The following is a 20,313-nucleotide window of genomic DNA, read 5'->3' as shown; positions in this document are numbered from 1 at the left end:
TAAAGAAGACGAAGAAAATTATAGCATTCCATGTAACGAGTCAAAAAGCCCTGAACCCTCTTTTTCAATGCTAACTTTTTGTTATGCTGTGTACTCCTCTGCTATTCACTATTCTCTTTTCCAACTCTCCTCATTTCTAATCTCTCTCGTGCTTGCCGGAGATTTCTCTTGTCATTTCCTACCGCCACAATGTCCGCCGCTAAGAATGCCACAGCCAAGGCTTCTCATACTAAAGAGGAAGATTTTCTCAACGCGGTAATCAAAGAACGCATCCAATTGCTCGAATCCATCAAAGAACAGCAAATCTCGCGCATTCAATCGCTCAAGCACGACACAGTTAAGTAAGACTAACAAAATTAACAAAACTCCACTTCTTTCACTGCTAATGAATCGATAGGGTCAATTGTAATTTTTTTTCTCAATTTTGTCAACTATTAAACTTTTGGTAAATTGTAACGCCGGTCTACTCTCTTGAAAAAACACTGATGTAGCTGTCAAAATGGTGTATATTTTGCATTTAACTCACATTTTAATACTTTTGATATAATAGATTGTTCTTTAGAAAATATATAAATAAAAATAAAATAATAATAATAATAATAACAATTTTTTTCAGAACTAATAGTAATAGTGTTAGACCCTGTAAAATGATAAAAAGTAATAAAACATAGTATAAGGATAATTAAAGAAATTTAAAAAACTGTTTTCCATAATTTAGTCATTATTTTCATTAATGAACCATAATTTAGTTTCCATCCCAGTTTCAAACTCATAAAAACACTCAAATTTCTCTCTTCGCCATCTCTCTTCTCCGTCGTTTCACTTTTTCGTTTGCTCATAAAACTCAAATTTCATTTTCGTTTGCTCTCAATTTCATTTTCATTGCTCTCTTCGCTATTTTCAATTTCATTTGCTCTCAATTTAATTTTGATTGCTCTCAATTTCATTTTCATTACAGATAATTTGAAGATCACATCAACGTCTTCACATGCTAAGTAAGTACAATTTCAATTTTATTTTGTATATATGTTAGGATTTATGCTTTAATTTCTTGGTAAAATCAGCACCAGGTTTAGTTAGGGTTTATGTTTTGATTGTTTTGTATATATGTTAGGATTTATGCCTTATTCTCCGACGACGGTGATGCATCTGTCAGGTAAGTTACAAACTCATGGATATTAGCTTCCATTGAAACCTTTATGATTTCTTCTTCAGAAGCTTCGTCGTTACCGTATGTATTGTTGTCTCTGATTGAACAGCTGAATAGTAGTGGCTCTTGTTGAACTAGTCCTATCTGTGTCCTTAATACTCTCAAATTGTATTCTTTAATGTTCTTTCCATCAATTAGGACTCTTCCTTCTCCAGGATCGTAGAATCTTAGTAATAGGGCTAAAACTTAGGATTTTCCTGCTCCGCTTGGACTAACTAGGGCAACCCTTAATCCGGATTCGATTTGTAAACTGAAATCGTTGAGAACAACCACTTCCAGTAGTTACTTTTTCGCACACATGATGATACGAGTGGTGAAAATTTATTAGTTACTATTGTTATTCAGATGAATAATTTACAATTGCATTTCTGAATTAGTTTAACTTTCCTGTTGCATTGTGTGTTTTTCTTTGACTGGATCATCTACCTTTTTTTAAGCGATCCGCGTTTAAAGCCTTCTTCATTTCATGATAAAGGCATATATAAGTATACAACGTTTGTTAATGGAAAATTTCTCTAATGGTCAGTCAAATGGATTATTATAGAATTGACACTTCATTGAAATAACTAGTCATGACTCGTAGTAGTACACAAACAATTTACATTGCTCCTTTTTGTTTCCTTAGCATATTATACGCATGGATGGTTATGGAAAATTATTTCAGCATGAGCTAGAACATAGACAACTTATGGATTATGGAGATGCATCATTTTTCTCTTTCCCTCCAATTATTGCACAACCTCAGTGTAAGTATTTTTAGATCTATTTCTTGACGTCTGTATGGCTCACTTGCTTTTGTAAAACATTACTTGTTTGCTGAATTCATTACCTTCCATTTTCCTGTTCTTCTAGATTTTTATCTTCCTTGGTAAACAAAGCATGTTATAGTTTTCGTCTAGCTAGTAACTATCTTATATCCAATGTTGAGTTTTGTCATTGTAGAAAATATGGAATTCTAAAATACCATTGTATAAAGGTATAATACTTAGTTATGCAAAATTATTAGATGGTCAGTGCCAAGACGGGGCCAAAGAACGATTCAACTTTTCTAGGATGGGTTGTCTATTAGGCCATAAATATATGAATACTAATCAACCATTAAACTGACCTTAATTGATCAAGAATTTGAAAGAGTTCAACATTTTCTATGCTTAGTTTCCATACTACATGCTTTCCTGATGTTGAAAGTATAATGATGGCAGTCGCAAGTATTGTCCCCAATTTCTTATGGGCAAGGTCTTATGCTTAGTGCTGTTCAAAAACCGAAATGAACCATTGAAATAAAACAAAATTAGATGCTTGGCTCAGTGATATGCTAGATACGCTCCGGTTTGGCTTTAAACATATTTCGTTTTGGTTTAATTTGGAAATTTAACATCTTTTATCAATCAATTTCAGGCGGAACCAATTAACCAATCTCAACCTTGGGTGATATGGATAACTATTTTTGTTGCTGGTATTTTCTTCGTTGATCTTTTTTTTTCTATTGTATAGATACGCACGATAAGCTACTTAAATTGATTTGTCGTCTGTGTTATTGTAGATAAATCAATTACTGCTATTAAATTAGCCACTTACTGATAGTGCTTGAATTCTGGACTGAGATGATAATTAAGGAGTCTCTTATTATATTATCTATTTTTACTCTTTTCTCCATGTTTTTTCTTTCTACTATAATTTAGGATGACTGCTGCAGGTACTCAGGATGAAACAAATACACAAGAACTAGCAAGCTCACTTCCTAGAAATATGGGATCTGGATTCTTTCATATGTTGTGTTGTGTCAATGAATTAAGAAAACTACAATGATTTAAATAATTTCTCTAGACTATAATAACTTAGCATTTTAAATGTTAGGGCAACAATGGATTTATATGCACCATCTCAAATTTTCTATTTATAAGCATCTAGATACTTGTTTACGGTTTTATCTTGCTGAAATGTTGCGTTTATTTAAGGGTTTCATTTTTTACTTTTGATTTGTTTTGCAGAGATACATGCAGCAACACACTGAAGTTGAACTCTTTGCTCTTGGAATTGGTATGTTTCGTTTTTGTTACTCGGTTTCTTTTATTGTTGCTTCAAAGTTACTAGCAATTTTAAATTTGTTGTTACTGTTGGAGCTTTTTTAGTGTTTAGTATTGACACTTATAAATATTGGTAGTATTGGTTGCTTCACTTACTGCTATTGGCCTTTCCCTTTAAACATATTATGGAGGTAGAGTTATCAATACTGGTATTATTGATTGCTTCACTTTAGGTCCTAATAGTTATTCAAGAGTTAGTTTAGCCTGCATAGGATTATACCTACATACTTACTCATCCAGGAATTCCATTAGTGTTTTATGACCATTTTTAAGATTGCGGTAGCTCCATTCACGACCATCTTATTATGTATTATGTTTGCATATTTTGAGTATAATTGTTTATGTGGTTTTTTTGCAGGATTTCAGGTTGATAGTGTGGAATTTGACCGTAGCAGAAAAGACACTCAATTTTTAGTAGTTTAATCGTTATTTTTGATGAATATTTTGATAAACATTTTCTATTTGTGATGTAAGGATATATGTAATATTTTCCGATTTTGAATTTTATGAATATTTTTCGTTTTCTAATTTTGGTGTATATTTTCTGTTATCACATTTTAGTGAATGTTTTCCGTTTCTAAATTTAGCGAATAATTTTAATTTCTGCTTTTAATTTATGTTCCTTAAATAGAAATTGTTTTATTTTCTATATGAACTCTTGTTTAATATTTTAGTCATACCATTGCATCATAGTATATATAAGTGTTGTCTAAAGTACTGTCCAAATCGTTGCCTTATAAATACAAATGTTGCCTAAAGTGCTTATAAATTGTTGCCTAAAGTGGTTTACAAATCGTTGCCTTATAAAAATAAATGTTGCCTAAAATGCATTACAAATCGTTGCCTTATAAAAATAAATGTTGCCTAAAATGCATTACAAAATTGTTATAATAGATGTTTAAAACCGTTGCCTTTGTTATTAATTGCAGCAATTTTATTTCTGTTACAATAGTATAAAAAAACTGTTGCAATAGCTAAAAATACCTATTGCAGCGGCCGCAAATGTAGCCGATTGAAAAGCGTTGCAGTAGACCTAAGGCAACAGTTTTTGTACATACAGCAACACTTGTCTGGTGTTGCTGAAAGTGACTTATGTGGTAGTGATAGTAGATGTATATATGATAATTTTAATATTAATTTTGAAAAAAATATATCGAGAAAGTATACATTAGCAATATATGTAGCATAACATATACCACTTTCATCCCATAAATTTATTTTTATTACTTTTGATTTTAATTAAGAAAGTTTAAGGCTACTTAGGATATGGTTGGTCCGTGAAATGATTTATTTTTCCTGCAGCTTTTGAGATTTAGATATTGTATTTATATTGGTGTATATACAGGGTTCTGCTAATATTCTTTTGGTCTAATTACTTAAAAACTACTCACCTTATAATTTTTTTTTTCATTTATATCATTGTCCTAAGAAAATATACACTATATAGGAGATAATTTTTATAAATTGAGGGAGCGAAATTGCAAAAATAAAAAACTTCCCATGCTAATTTAACTAATTTTCTAAAATCATGGAGGTCAAGATCATTTCCAGCCTATTCCTCCTTCCGTCATCTTCTGCGAGGAAAATTCTTTTCCATAGAGATTCTAAATCTTTGTCCATGTCGTTAAATTAGGACAACATATATAACAAAAATAAAATGAAAAACCGGCCCACTGAAACTGTAAATAACAAGGAGTAGAAAGAGTATTGCTATACAACCCAATAAATTGCACCGCATAGCATTAAGGAATTAAGAGTTTTTCTTTTGTTTTCATGTTGGTTGCTAATCACATATAATAATAATAAATGTCCGACTTTTTTTCGTTCTTTTTTGTTTTTATTATTAAATTTATCGATGAGGCACGTCACTTTCAACATATATATGAATTAAGAATTATAGATAGATCAAGACCTTTTAATAGTTAAAATGAAATCAGATCATTTTATTATTTTTATTTTGATATTTTTTTATTATGCTGATTGTTTTTATTTAATGAAATTTTCATTGTACTTTCTTTACAAAAAGTTTGTTCATCCCCTTTTTAGTAAAATGTTTGTGATACTTCTGTTTGACAGTGAAGAGTTAGATTCTTATTATGGTAGAGGAATTATGTAATTTAATTTTTATTTTGTAAAGCATTCGCGAATAAAATTTTGCATTTTGTTTTGTGTCAGATTATTTGGAAATGTCTATTTTCATTTTAAATTCTTACATGTATAAATGTTTGATATTAATAAAAAGTTATTTTTTATGTTAAAGAAATAGATAATGCAAAACCAACAAAATCCACAAATTAAGGAAAAATAAAGAAAATGACTTAATCGAATAGAGAGATGTCGGATATTAAACTCTGAATATCACCAGACTTTTCTAAAATTACATAAAAGTCACTAAAAAAGCTTTTGTTACAAAATGGTTATTGAACTATACCTTTTATTATAAAAATATTTATGTTGTTACAAACTGAACGCTGAACTTTTCGTGAATTATAAAAAAGTCATTGGATAATACTTTTTATTATAAAAAGATCACTCAACTATGTTCCTTTTGGTAATTTTGGTTGTCACGTAAGTAAAAATGTTGTGTTTTTGCATAAAACGCAACGTTTTATATGGTAAATCCTTTTGTAATAAAAGATATAGTTCAATGACCATTTTGTAATAAAAGAAAATTTAGTGATCTTTTTTTAATTTAAGAAAATTTTAGTGACCTACAAAGTTTAATATCTGAGAGATGTCCATAGGTGAACGTTACAAAAAAAAAAGGACTTCTTTATTTATTTCAAACTTACACATGCACACTTCATTACTTAGAAAATACGGAAGAAAAAGAACAGTTGCTTGCCATTACATTATTAATTATTTATTTATATATATTTATGAAACATAATTATTTCATAATCTCAATAATATCTTTAATTGCATAATTGACTTTCTTAATCCAGCGGCTTCATTTCATTTCTTGCTTCTCTGTCACCTTAATGAAATGCCCATTTCCAAATTCTATCATCGGAGTTCTGACAATGTCTCCTGTCTTCACGGTGCTATAGCTGTACTTAGTCACGAAAACATGAAGAAACACTGCAAGGAACACTTTCGAGTAATCTGCTCCGCCGCATGGTCTCATTCCTCGACCAAATGGAAAAAAAGTTTTGGACAGCTCATCTGATCCCAAATCCTGCTCGTCATTTAAGGATCTATTAATCTCTGATTATAACCTCTGAGTTTTTATTTAATTAAAGTTGAAGATAATAATATTAATACCTTCCATCGCCATGGATTGAAAGCAGTAGGATCTTTATAATTATTTGGGTTCAAGTGAACAGAAGCAGGAACTATCATAATTGTCCAGCCTTTTGGAATCGTATATCCTTCAAATTTACAATAGTTGAGGTATTAATTAAGAGTAGATCATAAGCCAAACTTCGAAAATTTATAGATGAGAAAAACATTAATTATTACCGTTTATATAAATATCTACCATTGCTCTTCTTAACATTGCTACAGAACCACTCATCCGAAGTGCTTCATTAATAACCTGTATTTGTCATTACAATCAAATCAGAAATTAAAAACCTGAAAAGTGGTAATTAAGCAGTAACTCTTAGCTGAAGTTGACTTACATTCATCGTAAAAGTCATGGATTTATATTCCTTCCATGTCACACCAGTTTCTTTGTTTTCCCTGCTTCGGATAATCTCTTCGTGTTCTTTCTGGTAGGATTGTCGATTCCGCAATAAATATTTAAGAGAAAAATTAAGAATCGGAGAAATTCAAGATGAAATTTGCGAGTTTGAAGTTATACTTGTAATTCTTGCATGACTAGAGGATGTTCAGACAATAGCTTAATAACTAAAGTTAGAGATGCCGGAACTGTCTCAGAGGTAGCAAAAATAAGTACAAAGATAAGATAACTAATGAGATCATCTGTAAATAAATTATCAGCTTTCATTTGTTGTATCAGACTATCAAGTAAATCCCCTTTGCTTGATTCAGGATAAGCTTTCCGCTTCTCCAGTATTTCCTTTATAATCTTCAATATATTGTCCTTATTCTGAAAAATGGAATCAATAATATATGAGAGTATCAAATTCTGACATTTCTACGGAAGTTTGTGATCTGTAAATTCTGAAGTTACCTGCATACACTCGTGAAAGGTTGTTCCTGGAATGTTTACAGGAAAAGAAAATAACCCTTTTGTAAAGCTGGCAAATGTTCTGCTTAGATAGTCTCCATTTTTTTCTGTATCGTAGCTCAGCAACAACTTTGAAGTAAAATCCAATATCACCTGAAAACAAAACTTACTGTAATTTGATCTATATTCTATATCATCAAAATTTCCAACGTTATTTCCTACGTACCCTGCAACAAGAATGTTTTAGGTCAACAGAGTCCTGCTTTGACCATGCTTGCAAGTATTCGTCAATCACGTCTTCCAATTGAGGAAGAATGTGTTCTTTAAGTCTTTCAGGACCGAAATGTTCTGTTATTAATTTCTTAAAAGTCTTGTAGATATGTCCGAAACTAATACCGTCTTTAAAAGAATTATTTTGGCCAACAAGCTGCGCCAAAGTATCCAAATACCATAATTCTACCATTTTTCCTTCTTGTTGAAGAATAAAATAATTGAAATCGTCATCTGACGATACTACTAAGGGTCGTCCCGCCAAGCTTGTTTTAAATATTGGTCCGTATCTGCAATCATATAAGAATACACATCACCATGAGATCTCGAAGTCGAATTTCAGTCGGAATCAATGAAATCTAAAATATTACATTTGTATAAGCTTACTTTTTGATTCTGCTCTTCACAAAATGAGGCATGTCGAGCGACTTGCTAGGAATAAAGAACTGAATAGTTTCTCCAATGAGCGGCAGCCCCATAGAACCAGGAGGAAGTCTTCCATTACAAGGAGGATTCCGCCACCTGAAAATCCAATGAGCAATGAATGATAATGTTATTGCAATTGCAAATACAAAGATACTCATGAGCCACATGATCATCGAACACAATGGAAATGGCAGTGGGTTATGAACAGTGAGAATTGTGCAATTTATTTATACACGAGAATTGAATGAAGTGGTTCCCCTATTATTATTTATTAAATGCGTTAGAGATTTCTAAAATCTTAAAGGAAAATGAAATTTTTATTGTGTTCCTATACAATTTTAATTATATTTTATTAACTAGTTTCGCATTACGTGCTACGCACATTACTTCTTAATTTTTATTTTTATTTATAATAATTAAATAAATTAATTTATTTATAATCAATGTTAAATCAGTTGGAGATAGATAAAATATTTTAAATAATTTTCAATTAATTGATATTAATAATATTTATTTAATATAATTTAATAATTGAATTTATTATATATATATATATATAATATGTAATTTTAAATTTTAAATGTGTATTAATAGACCACCATTTTATTTTTAGCGTCCAAAATTATAAGCAATTTTATATATTTGGTAAACGGTCTTATATATGTCTAATAAATATATCTAGTTATCTTCAAATGAATTGATGATTTCATGTTTCAATATAAAATTTTCAATAAATAAATTAGTCATTAATATACTATTTATATATTTAAAACTTACAAAAAAAAATTAAAAATTTAAATGCAACAAAAAATTATTTTTTAACAAATTTAATTATATTTTTTAAAATTTTATATTTGTTCAAATAATCCAATTTTTTTTTGAACGGAAGGAGTGCAACAAACGGAGCCACCATATATACAAAATGCGTAAAATAAACGTCAGTGTATCGACTTTCTCACTCCAAAACTAATTTTTGCACTCCACTAATTCTGCAGTTGACTCTATTACCCTTATCCATGATGAGCATCATTTATTATCCAACAAACCTACATGATACACATTTTCTTTTTATGTTTACACTTTACACTGGCAACTAAAATATAAATTAAATCTCATGTTCTTATACATTCTTAATATTTTTAGAAAATGAAGCCATATAACCAAAAAATATAGTATAAAAAATTATAAGCAAATATATTTGGATAACTGAATTTTGTTAATATGATGTAACCTTCCTTTTAAAAAATTTCTCTCCCTTCTTTTTAAAAGATTATTTTTATCTTTATCCTTTAAAGGATGGTAAAAGGCGATTATCAGTTTCAATCGGAAATCACCTCCTCTCTGTCCATAAATAATACTTTCTCCATCCTAATAGAGTTATCCACTTTGATAAATTTTTTGGATTCAAAATTCTTATCCACTTTCAAAAAAATAACTAACCTTTACACTCAATTTTTCTATGTTATCCCTATTTAAAATCAACTAATGAATAAATTGAAAGTAGATTGCAAGTATATCATATATTAAATAAGGGTATAACAAGAAAAGTAATTTTTTTTTACAAAATTCATAAATAATAATTGTTTTTCTTAAACTGTGTGATAAAAGTAAAGTGGATAATTTTATTAGGACAGAGGGAATAGATAATATATCATTTTAATCTTTATTGAATAGCATCTCCAATGCAATACTAAAATGGAGTGCTAATTCTATAATTTAGCATTAAGTCTTAAAATACAACTCCAATGCAGTATTAGAGCATCTCCAATGCAATGTTAAAATAAAGTGCTAATATTATAATTTAGCATGTAATTTTAAAATGCATTTCCAATGTGATGCTATAGTTTGTGCTAAATACATCATATGCTATATAACGTGTTAAATTTAGCATAAACTATAGCATATGCTAAATTATAACAACCAATAGCAATCCATTATTAATTATAATTTTACCACGAATTTTTTTACATTTATTATTTTAACCTAGTTTTTTTACTTTTTTATTTTTTTTCATTTTAGATTTTGTGGAATTATTTATTTTTACGACATCGATTTAATTTTTTAATAGTAGACCATACATCATTATAATAAAAAAAATTAAATAATTTATTTTTATATAATTTATCGGTTCTTTTAATTATTTATTTTGAAAAGCTCGTTATTATATTAAAAAAATATTACATAAATTTTAGTTTAAAATATCTAATTAAAAAAATTACTGAATAATTAACAATTAAATAAAATTAAGAGATAATTATCCTAATAAATAATTATAACATATCTTTTTAATTTTGTGCATTGAAATAAAAATTGAAATGCTATACTATCTATAGCATTTTACCACTTTTTATGCTAAATTTAGCATGAAAAGTAGCATTTCATTGGAGATGCTCTTATAGTTTGTGCTAAATTTAGCATATGCTATATCACGTGCTAAATTTAGCACATACTATAACATATGCTAAACTACAACAACCAATAGCATTTCTTTATTAATTACAATTTACCACGGTTAACTTTTTTACATTTATTATTTTAATATTTTTTTACCTTTTTACTTTCTTCATTTTAAATTTTGTGCTTCAATTTAATTTTACGGTTTTGATTTGATTTTTTAATAGTGGACCATATATCAATATAATAAAAAAAATTATATAAAATATTTTTATATAGTTCATCGATTCTTTTAATTATTTCTTTTGAAAAACTCATTATTATATCAAAAAAAAATTACATTAATTTTTGTTTAAAAAATTATAAAATAATTAGAAACTAATAAAATTCAGAGATAATTATCTTAATAAATAATTATACCACTTATTTTTAACTTTGTGCATTGAAGAAATAATTAGAATGCTATGCTATTTATAGCATTTTAGCACTTTTTCATGCTAAATTTAGCATAAAAAATAGCACTCCATTGGAGATGCTCTAAGAACTCTACGCTATGTAGCTCTACAAAAGTTTATTCTTTCTCTTGAAAGAATTTTTTATGGTTTTATATTTATTTTATTATTTTCTTAGATCTTTCAAGAATTTATAGTGACTATTCGGATTTTAATGTCAATTTCTTGTAAGTCTAAAATTTTAAAGGGTTTTTCTATCTAATTTCATAGAATTCCATGGACAAATATGATCGGAAATACTCAACTTCAACGGATCTGGCGGTTTTAAGGTCTAATCGGAAATGGTTCTAACTCAAGACCCTCGCACGCAACGGGACTTTGTTCCTGTCATTTGCGGCCCATAATGTCAATTTTAGCGAGATCAACGGCTTGTTTTTCTTATTTTTAATTAGTTTTTTTATTTATTTATTTTGTTGTTGTGTTTGTTTTTTTTGTTGATTAATTCTTGATAGATTAGAGTAGGAAAGATTATATAGTTCAATTTTTAAATTGTATTTTAATCTTGTTCTATGAATTCTAAATTTTAGAAGAAAAAAACTGAGTTTTCTTAATGGCGAAAATGATATATAATGGTGTTGCCCTCGAGAACTCATATATTTCCTTATTAATATTTACCATTTATATTATTTTTCTCGTTTATAGAAATTATATTTCTTATCGAATATCAAAAACAATATCTATAGATTGAGATGGATATATTTTTCTATTGTCTTATATCTTGCATGTATATATAATTGAAAGGTACAACAAAACTCTTAATTGATTCTCAACAAATATATTCTTATAGTTTTTTTTGTGATAAATAATTTTTTATAGTTTAATATTTTAAACTACTTCAACTAATTGTCCTAATCTATATAACATATATATTTTAAACTACTTCAACTAATTGTCCTAATCTATATAACATATATATTTATCTTATCTCAATCAAACAATAAACAAATAATTTGTGTAAATGGAAACTAATATAAATATTTATCTAATAGTAATAACTTATATAATAAAAATTTAAAATTTATTATATATTTATATTATTAAGAGAACCATGACAGAACTCTTTCTTTAATTCTCATCAAATAGAATATTTTTGAACTGGTTAACCATTTTTTGGTTCGACTTTTCAATGGTGTTTTTTGCCTGCCCCCCGGGCGAAACTAGAACTCCAAATCTAGAGGGTTGAAATTTTTGCGTTTGACTATTTAAAAAAATTAAACGACAGTAATTATGGTGTAAATGTGGTAAGAAGCACTTGTCAAACCACCCCTAAATAAAAAAAACACATGTATAACTTATAGGGGCTTTAAAAAGAAAAAAACCCTCCCCACCGCGGGGATCGGCTCCTGCCTACCCTAAGTGAAAAGGAACTCTAAGACTCACAAATCTAACTTTGCCTTTGCTTTAGACTCCATGATACTGAAGTTAAATGAATGATTCTGATCAGGGGCAGAAACACGTCGCCCAGCCTCACCGGTGAGACTTTAAAGACCAGTGGAGGGTTTAAGCGCAATTCAATGCGGATTCCCGTAATACAAATTTTTCCCCATTTCTCTTGAGGAATCATAAGATTTACGAGTTGAAAGTCTATTTTGGTGATCGGTTCTATTTGAGTAATTAAACGTTTTACAATTAAAAAATTAAATTTATTGTCATAACCTGGGATTAGGGCTGTGCGTTCGGTTAGTTCGGTCGGTTCGGTCACCGAACCGAATAAACCGAACACCGAAGTTTGGTAAAAATCCCAAACCGAACCGGACCGAATTTTAATTTTGGCTTACACCAAACCGAACCGAAAAATTCGGTTTGGTTCGGTTCGGTGAAAAACCGAATATTTTTATTTTTTCCATTTTTAAATTTTGTTATCATAAAATAAATTCTAATATTAAATAATAAATGTCTAATAAATAGTTTTATATATTTATTAATATAATTATATGTTGTATGAAATTTATTAACCTATATATTAACTATAATTAAAATATTAAAACCAAAAAATATAAATTTACATATATTTAAATATATTTTTTATTTTTTATTTCAATTGTTCGGTTTTTCGGTTTTTTCGGTTTTTAAAATGCTCAAACCGAACCGAAAACCGAACACCAAACTTTCACCTAATTACAAACCGAACCAAACCATATTCATCAAAAAACCGAACCGTAATTATAATTTCGGTTTGGTTCGGTGAAACGGTTCGGTTTGGTTCGGTTTTTGCACAGCCCTACCTGGGATACCTAAGTGCTAAACAACTTAGTCATGATCCCTTTGTAATTTTGTCTACTAGTTGTTTTTTATGTAAAAAAAATCGAATTGCCCTTTGCCTCGATCTGAGAGAAAAGGAGATGAGAGTCAGAATTAACACATTCAATTAAATGACCGATTCCACTCATTGAGGGAGTTGAAAAAGCCTTAAATGTCTAAGCTTTTAGTTCTTTTAAATCAGTATTTCAATTCTTTTAAGATGTATCAATTGAGTTTTGTTATTAATATTATCTATGAAAACAAATAAGGTCAACAATAATTTCTAAATTTACTGATATAAGTGTATCATTACGCCAAAAATGGTCATTTTATTCACTAATATGACATGAATTCAAGTTAAAAGGGGAGTTATATTTGTCTTCACATTGGTGACTGAAACACGATTAAGAGGCTTGTTTGATATACTTTTAAAAGTTGAAACACTAATATAAAAAAAAAACTTCAGACATCAAAATAAAAGATTTCTAAAAAGTCAAACATCAATGTAGTAGTTTGTTTTACTCTAACACTCTCACATGCAACATAATTTACAATTGCATTCAGGGACGAAGATAAGGTATGCCAGGCACTGTGTGGGGCCTACCTAAAAAAAATTTAAAAAATCAGTAAATAAATAAAATATATAAAAATATCCTATTTTAAAATTTTAATAATTGTATTTTCTAGTGTGTATCTTTTGTGGTTTTAATTTTCACTACAAGAAAAGTGAGTTTTAGTAACGCTCTATCACAACGTCTATTGGAGTCGTTATTAAAAATATATTTATCACGACGACTTTTTAACGTCGTTTGTAAATATATTCATTTCATAATGACAAAAGAATTATTGTTAAAAACAATTTAGCAACGTGTTATCACATCGTTAGCCAAAATCGTTACAAAAAATAAATATTTTATAACAACTTTTTTAATGTCGTTTTTAAGTATCTATTTCACAGCCGTAAAAATTACGGTTATCAAAAGTATATTTTTAAAGGCCTAATGATGAAAAAAATTCAAACCTTTATAACATTGTTACAATTTAATCCAAACTTTTTAATTTTTACGATAACAGGTAAATTTTATTTTTTGTTTTTTTTACAATAACAGCCAAATTGGTGGCCAAACTTGTTACCTAAATTAAAAAATTTGAATTAAATTGTAATAAGTTGTAAAAGTTTGAAATTTTTTTTCACAATTAGGTCATTTATAAAAAAAACTCTTACATAGTAAAGTCGTTATGAAAAAGTTTTTTTTTAACTAAATTGTACCCTATCTGAAATTTTGATATGGTTGCTTCACTAATTGCATTCTTTTTATTTCAAAATTAAATGATGTCATTTCTTGAGTTTCATTTTGATTTTAATTATTTTGTTTATGTTTAGTATTTTTTTTGGTACAAAGAGGAGGCATAAGCCTAAAACAGAAAGGAACTAAACAAGCACATTACGATCATATGCTATGCCTTGAATGTCATGCTTCAAAAACTCTATAAGACTAGGAGGGGGCGAATCATGCCAAGAGACTCCTACAACATTATCTGGCATAACAGAAGCTAAGTGATCCGCTGCACCATTCGCTTCCCTGTAGACATGATAAATTTTGACTACCCAATTTCTTCTCAAGAGACCCTTAATAGCAGAGAGGATATTCGAAAATCCCGCTGCATCATCTGAACCAGAATTAATCTTGTCCACCACCTGCTTATTATCAACTTCCAGCAGCAATTTAGCAACACCCAGATTCCATCCCAGAATTAACCCATTATAGACTCCTCTGAACTCAGCACCAAGAACCGAGTCTTCACCATAACACAAAGAAAAGCTACCCAGCCACTTACCAGAATCATCTCGAGCTATACCACCGGCCTTAGCAACACGTGTTTATGTTTAGTATTAGTTAACTAAATGAACGACTTGCTTAATTATTGAAGCAGTCGATTCGATATAATATAATCATTCATCAAGGGCTTAATGATATATAATATGTTGCAACTTGCAACATATTAAGGGCTTAATGATATAATAATAATATCGAATCGATTTAAGGCTGCAACTTGATACGTTGCTTAAATGCAATTCAAAGTCACATGCTACTACAATAATATCCGCATTCCACATGCTTCTATATTTAAGGGCTGAAGTTCAAAACAAGATAAGTGGGGTGAAAATCTCACGGCGTAGCCCTAAAATCGTATATGATGTTGATGAATTTAATTAACTTTTTATAATGTTTAAATTAACAATAAGAATGTAAATCAAATTAATAAAAATCTTAATTTTTTTTAATTTTTTTATTAAATTATATTAACGATCATTTTATAAAAATAAATATGACTTAGATATTAGAGTACATATCGTAAATGAGATCCTTACTCGAAATATATTCAAAATTAATTGTAATTTTTTTTGAAGGCAACTTAGATAAAATTAATCAAAAATTAGAATTCCATTCAGACTTTCGTCTTATATATATGTCTCCTCTAAAAATGAAGTAGTCAGCTTTGTCTTATAAGTTTATATAACACACTTAAATTCGAAATTGACATATATGTGTTTTACTTTAAAAAAATAGAAAGTCTCGTTCACTTTTATTTTTTGACATGATAAAAAAAATTAATTAATTTTATTTTTTATTTAAAGCTAAGTAATAATAATTTAAAAATTTAGTAAAATTATATTAACGGTCAGTTTATCAAAATAAATATGATTCAATATTAGAGTACGTTTCGTGAATGAGGTCCATACTCAAAAAATATTCAAAATTAGTTAAAAAAAAATTAAGGGTGACATAAAAAATTATTAAGAAATTAGAAATCCATTCAGACTTCCGCTTGATATGTCTCCTCTATAAATGGAAGTAGACAGCTCCAACTTGTAAGCTTATATCGGGATAGAATATTATTTTAATTATTTAATACTTAATATTAAAATTAGTTTTATTTCTCTAAGTTAATATTTACTTTTTAAAATAAAAATTAAATTCACTTTTATTTTTCAACATAATAAAAAAATTAATAAATTATATATTTTTTAATTTATAGATGAATAATAATAAATTAAACATTTAGTAAGAATAATTTAAATATTCAATAAATAATAGTTAAAAGATAAATTTTTTGATATTATTATTATTTAAATATGTTAAATCATATCCATTAATTTTAGTTTCATTAAACTAAAAATTAATGTATATTTATACACAATCTCTACATTTAAAAGTGCAAGGACGTAACATTAAAAAATTAAAAGTACAGGGATCTAAAGTTAAAAAAATTGAAAGTGCGTTAACGGCGTCAACACTCGTCTTAACAGAGGGACCTCGGGATGATGGAAGTTAAAGTGCAGAAATTTAATGATGGGATATTTTAATGCAGGGACCTTATATGCAAAAAGAGAAAAATGCAAGGACATGCAAATGTATTAAGCCTTTTATTTATAATAGGTCTAATATCTTAAAAAACTCCGACCTTTTAGCCCCTTTTCAATCATACCCTGACGTTGAAAATTTGTCAATTTTACCCTATTTTGCATTTTTGTGTTTCAATTGTACCCTGAAAAATTAAATTAACGTCTTTTTCGTTTGAAAATTTGTTTAAAACATTCTTCATGTCTAGCATATATTAATTGTACGTTTTTAAAATTTATTTAAATTTAGTTAAATTAATTAAGAATTTAAGTTAGTGTTAATATGATTATGGGATTTAGTTAGTTTTTAAAAATAAAGGACTTATTTGTATTTTTTTGAATAAAAAAGAATTTAATTTCATGTTTAAACTTAGTTAATTGAATGATTTCATCATTTAAGTTAAAAAATTAACAAAAATTAAAAAATTGGGGTACAATTGTAAACGGAAAATTTAAAAGTGGGTAAAATTGACAAATTTTCAACATTGGGGCGGAATTGAAAAAAAGAATAAAGGTGAGAGTTTTTTTGAGTGATTAAACCTTTATAATATAGTATATGATATACCACCTGTTTTTTTTTTTGTACTGGTACTGCGTCTAATATTCGGTGTTATTATTCTGATCAATTCAACCTGAAAAATATATAATCTTTAACGTGATAAGGCTCTTTCAATATATTTATTGTAAAGCTGCTCTATATTATTCGAGATTTTTATTAAGAAAAAAATATATCTCTGTCATTCCATCTCAATCTGCTGGTTTTAAAAATACAAAGAAATAAGTGTTGCAAGCAACTATTCACTCTCGAGATGTCAACGATTCAATTTAGTTTATAATTACCAACTCAGTTACACATTTACTATAATATACACATGTCATCTGTGATTTGGGTTGTTCTAAGGCACTAATTCCCCTCTCTCAAATCAAATAGCTAGCAAATGTTCATTTAAACTTATCATATTAATAAACACTTACTCTCGTGTTATTACTAATTAAATTAATTAATTAAACTCATCTAATAATCCACTCCAGGGACATCTAAATGTTCAACTCATTCTCACGTTATTAAATATATTGGATTATTAATATACTAGAGAGTTTAGTTAATATATTGGATTATTTACCGTGCATTCGTCAAAGTGACATACGTGTGGCATGCTTTGTCAGCGCCACGTAGATGCCACATATGCAAAATCAATTGAAAATTGAAGTTTGAATAAAATCGAAACGAAATTATGCGTTTTAGGATAAATTGGATAAAATTGAAAAGTTTGAACTTTTGTGAAACTTTCTCCAACGATTTGGCCTTTTTCGATTATTTGGCCTTTTTAAAAATCCGTTTCGCCGTTTCTATTTCTGTTTCCATTTCTGTTTCTGTACAATTTAGGTTATGACTATTAGAAAACAACAAATTGCCAACCGAAAACCTATTTTCTTTTACCTATTTTCTTTTACCGACGGAAAATTGATTTAGCAACGGATTTTAATCTTTTATCGACGGAAATATTCGTTGCTAAAGGACTGTTTTCTAGTAGTCGCCTAATGACTTTAACTTGTTTGTGCAGTGGATTAAGGTTATTTCGGGAGGTAATTATGTTGATCTTTGGAGTTCTCTTTGGATTATTCTTATTAAGAGATTTGAAAAGTTCAGAACCATCTTATTTTTCTGCAAAAGCAAACGACTGCAAATGATATTATCTATAATTGTTTTATAAAAGCTGTTTTCTTTTTTACATCATGTGACAGTGGAGTTTTTTTTTTGGTTTAGATTCTTTAGAAATCTAGAGTGTCTATTATATCTCTGACATTGTATCTTCTTCTCTTCAAGCAGTGAAATTTCGACTAAACAACAAAAATACACCAAATTTTACATCAGTAGTAAATTTTAAAAAATAAAAAATAGTAAATTTATATGACATGTTTTAAAGGATATGATTACATATAAAGATTGTAATTTATGAAATTAACCATTCTTTTTATATATATATATATATATATATATATATATATATATATATTAATTATTTGAATTTTATCAAATTATTGAATAATTTAATGTAATTTAAATTTATCAAATGAAAATAGGACTTGATTAAAATCGTGAACTTTGATGAGTTCAAGAAATAGGCAATATGTAGACTCGAAATTCGATTCGAAAATAAATGAATTAATGTCAATTTTTGTAATATTTGATAGATTTAACTCGTTTACATTTTAGTCAAAAAATTTAAGTTGATAGATTTAATGGAAGTCACCTTAAACTTTTCACATTCAAACTAATACTCACTCGAGCCGGATCTGACTAATTCAAGTTTAAAACGGATGATATATGACTATGGTTTAAAACATCAACCTCACTTAAGTATTCATAAGAAAAAAAACCCCACTTAAGTAGCGTCCCCAATTCACATGCGTATTAAAATTCGACATTTAAAAAAAAATCTTTAGAAATGCTATGTGATGCGTTGCAATTAATTTGTACAAATCATTTTTTTTTATATTGAAACTATCATCTAAATTTTATAAATTATTTATAATTTTGAGTAGGTGAGAGAAAATCAGCAAAATAACTTTTGAAAGGATAACGTGAACAACCAAATCAATTTTAATCAATTTAATTAGTAATTAGATCTAAAATGATTATGTATACGAGAGTTAATGTCAATTTCTACCCCTTCACTCATTTTAAATAATCAAATTTAATCAACTCGAGTTACTTTATTTAAGCAAATTTAATACTGTTTGCACTGGCCCAAAAAGAGCTCATATGGGCTAATTCGGGTTTTTGAGCCCAAAAGCCATCAACTATCCTTTTGTTCCTATCTTAGCTTAATAGTTATCTTTTTTAGTCATTATCTTATTTTTAGTCATTATCTTAATTATTTAGTTTAGTATTATCTAAATAAGAGATTGTATCTCACTAGACTAGGTTTTCTATTTTAGGGTTTGTCCCCTATAAATAGCTAGTTTTAGGTTTGTATTAATTACAACTCAAATCAATCAAACAAATACAACTTCAAAGCCCTGTGCTTTTCTATCCCCAACCTCCGCGGTTGGTTAATTTAGGAGTAGTTTTCAGTATTAATCTCGCCTGAGTTCATAGCTCCCAGATTATTACTATTAGATCACGTGGTTAAGTGTCTTTAACCAAACAACACACTTTTCTGACTAAATTTCGGTCTAAAGCATACTTCCATACAGAACCCATCTATAAATTCAAAGATTCGAGCTTGGAAATATTTTCCTGCGAACATCTTTTGGCGACTCCACTGGGGACGTGTTATGGTCGACACAAGGACTGCATTTAAGAAGGAAAGTGTCAAATTCAGACTCTTTGCAAGCTGTGGTGCGATCATAGTTTTGATCAAATCATGTCTTATTATTCGAGTCAACTATCGGTGATCATAGAGAATATGAGAGCCGAACGTGCTGCTATCCAAAAGGAAATCATGGCCGATTTTAATAAATTAAATTCGGCTATAAATAATCTTGCTAAGGTGTTAGGAGGCGAACAGATCAAAGAGCCAGCCTATGACTACGAGATCACCGAGTTTTCTTTAATCTCTACTGGAGAGATTGATAGTGTTGATGAAATCCACACCGATGATGACATCAACGCCGATCTTGACGTT

The 20,313-nt window shown here is 28.5% G+C and overlaps 1 protein-coding gene and 1 long non-coding RNA gene across 3 annotated transcripts; one reads left to right on the top strand and one right to left on the bottom strand.

Moving 5' to 3' along the window:
* The first annotated feature begins 1,114 nt into the window (after window positions 1-1,114).
* Window positions 1,115-3,765, top strand: LOC130015320 (uncharacterized). Of its 2 annotated transcripts, XR_008790351.1 has the most exons (5): window positions 1,115-1,156; window positions 1,836-1,956; window positions 2,609-2,666; window positions 3,202-3,250; window positions 3,656-3,765. It is a non-coding gene; the product is annotated as an uncharacterized LOC130015320 (long non-coding RNA). The 2 variants fall into 2 exon arrangements; XR_008790350.1 differs by lacking the exon at window positions 1,115-1,156 and having other exon boundaries at window positions 1,555-1,956.
* Window positions 3,766-6,048: 2,283 nt separating this feature from the next.
* On the bottom strand, window positions 6,049-8,345 carry LOC126687523 (cytochrome P450 87A3-like). The gene is made up of 8 exons (XM_050382085.2): window positions 8,090-8,345; window positions 7,659-7,992; window positions 7,436-7,585; window positions 7,103-7,351; window positions 6,921-7,010; window positions 6,760-6,835; window positions 6,562-6,668; window positions 6,049-6,475 (listed from the first exon to the last, which is right to left on the bottom strand). The coding sequence occupies exons 1-8, from the start codon at window positions 8,299-8,301 to the stop codon at window positions 6,248-6,250; spliced, it is 1,446 nt and encodes a 481-aa protein (XP_050238042.1). The 5' UTR covers window positions 8,302-8,345; the 3' UTR covers window positions 6,049-6,247.
* Between the last annotated feature and the right edge of the window lie 11,968 nt (window positions 8,346-20,313).

Source organism: Mercurialis annua, linkage group LG1-X, assembly GCF_937616625.2.
Source record: "Mercurialis annua linkage group LG1-X, ddMerAnnu1.2, whole genome shotgun sequence".
NCBI lineage: Eukaryota > Viridiplantae > Streptophyta > Magnoliopsida > Malpighiales > Euphorbiaceae > Mercurialis > Mercurialis annua.
The sequence above is the reverse complement of the archived record's forward strand: the minus strand, read 5'-3'. Positions and strand labels throughout refer to the sequence as shown.